This window comes from Geospiza fortis, unplaced genomic scaffold (assembly GCF_000277835.1).
Source record: "Geospiza fortis unplaced genomic scaffold, GeoFor_1.0 scaffold82, whole genome shotgun sequence".
Classification (NCBI taxonomy): Eukaryota; Metazoa; Chordata; class Aves; order Passeriformes; family Thraupidae; genus Geospiza; species Geospiza fortis.
Window position 1 is genome coordinate 60,519 of NW_005054685.1, and position 2,201 is coordinate 62,719.

Genomic DNA, 2,201 nt, shown 5'->3' on the forward strand with positions numbered 1-2,201 from the left:
CCGCGTGTTCAACGTGGCCAGCGTGATGGGCCGCGTGTCCTGTTTCGGTGGAGGCTACTGCATCTCCAAGTACGGCGTGGAAGCCTTCTCTGACAGCCTCAGGTAAGTCTGGAGCAGCAGCTCTCCCTCATGATTTCCCAACTTGTTTTTCTGGACTTTGTCTGGCACAGCTGTCAGCTCTCACCCTCGCAGAACCGTGACTGAGAACAGGCTGGTCTTGTGTCTGCTGCTGAAGTGTGAGCAGCTCCTGTACTGGCATGGAGCCTCCTCTGTGGACATTGCTTTGTCCAAAATCCTGCAGGACATGGCCCTGCTGCCCTGAACTTTGGTTTGTTCCCAACCCATCCAGATGTGGCAAATGTTTGTTTGCTTTGTTCCCAAACCGTGTTCCCACCAAATGTGCCAAATATTTACGGACACGCCATCTCAGCCATGTGCCAGGCTGGCACAATGTCCACTGACGTGGTCAGGCTCTGCTCCACACCTCTGGCATGAGGCTGTACCCACTGGAGATGTGGGCATGGAACCTGCCCCATGGACATTGCCCCTGTCCAAGATCCTACAGGACATGACCCTGCTGCTCTGAGCTTTGCTTTGTTCCCAACCCATCCAGATATGGCAAACATTTGCTGACACACATCTCACCCACATGCCAGGCTGGCACAATGTCCACTGGCATGGTCAGGCTCTGCTCCACACCTCTGGCACGAGGGAGATGTGGGCATGGAGCCTCCCCTGTGGACATTGGCCCTGCTGCCCCGAGCTTTGCTTTGTTCCGAACACATTTTTCCACCAGATATGGCAAACATTTGCTGACACACCATCTCACCCATGTGCCAGGCTGGCACAATGTCCACTGGCATGGTCAGGCTCTGCTCCACACCTCTGGCACAAGGCTCCGTGCCATGGGAGATTTGGGCACGGGCACCCTTGGGTGCTGCTCCTGTGTCCCACGGGGCTCAATCCCTTCCAGGATCGAGATGCGCAACTTTGGGGTGAAGGTCTGTGTGATCGAGCCAGGCTACTTCAAAACCATGATCACCAACGTTGAGAACCTGGAGAAGAATTTTCATGCCTGCTGGGAGAAGCTTCCTGCAGAAATCAAAGCGAGTTACGGGGAGAGTTACCTGAGGGATTGTAAGTACCTACCCCAAAGGCTGAGCGATCCTCTTTGTCTCCTGACACAAGGCACATGGGGTCCCATGGGGGTCCCACTGCCCCAAAACCCCCTGGAGCCACCTGGCTCCGCTCAGCTGCAGGATCTCAGTGGTGTTTTCTGCCTCTGCAGTTGTGGCCATGCTCAAGCTGCTGCAGAAGGGCTACAACACCGACCTGTCGCTGGTCACCAACTGCATGGAGCACGCTCTGACCAGCCTCCACCCCCGGAGCCGCTACTCGGCCGGCTGGGACGCCAAGCTGCTCTACCTGCCCCTCAGCTACCTGCCCTCAGCCCTCAGCGACGCCCTGTTCACCATGTTCTACCCCAAATCTGTCGGGAAAGCCTGAGGTGGGGCTGCAGCTGGCAGCCAGGATCAGAGTGAGATCCAATAACACACGATGGGATCCAGAATTGGCTGCAGACGAGGCCACGCTGAATTTGTAACTGCATTTTTGTCTGACCCTCTGTCCCCAGCTCATAGATGGGTTTGTCCTGAATAAATTTTGTCCTGTCCCCTCCTGGCTGAGCGTGGTGTCACTCAGGCTGTGGCACTGAGGCTGTGCCTGGAGGCTCTGGCTCTTCCTTTGAGCACGTGCTGCATTCAGGATCCAGCCCTCAAAAGTGGCCAGAGGACTTGCCCAGACCGGCACCCCAGGTATTGGCACATGCCAGTAAAACTCAGGCTTGTTCCAACCTGAGCAGATTTCCCTCTAAGCAAAAAACTGGGCAGCTTATAGAATCCTCCTCCTCTGCCTCCTCCTCCTCCTCGTGCAGGGCTGGTCGGGGGACACTGTATTGCTCCATCAGCACATTTGGGGACACTGTTGCCCACCAACGCCGGGAGACAGGGAAAGATCCAGGGTTGGTGCTGCTGGCGGTGTCTGGAAGGTTCCACCAAATCCAGCTCCGTGGGGCATTGGGATGGATCCACCTGCAAGGGGCACAGCAGAGCCCCAAGCACAGCGAAAACTGTTGCAAGGCAAAGCCGGGAATTACCAAAGCTACAAATCAGGAGGACAAATCCCTCCCAGAGCAGGGAGCT

The 2,201-nt window shown here is 56.4% G+C and overlaps 1 protein-coding gene across 1 annotated transcript in view; it reads left to right on the forward strand.

Annotated features, from left to right (window-relative positions):
• The window catches only part of LOC102037518 (retinol dehydrogenase 16), a gene marked incomplete at its 5' end in the record, with an annotated part of 1,845 nt that extends 171 nt beyond the window's left edge, over positions 1-1,674 (forward strand). The window contains 3 exon segments of the mRNA XM_031065126.1: positions 1-102; positions 974-1,137; positions 1,289-1,674. The exon segment at positions 1-102 is cut by the window's left edge and continues 92 nt beyond it. Of these exon segments, the coding sequence (XP_030920986.1) occupies positions 1-102; positions 974-1,137; positions 1,289-1,506 (484 nt within the window).
• Positions 1,675-2,201: the final 527 nt, after the last annotated feature.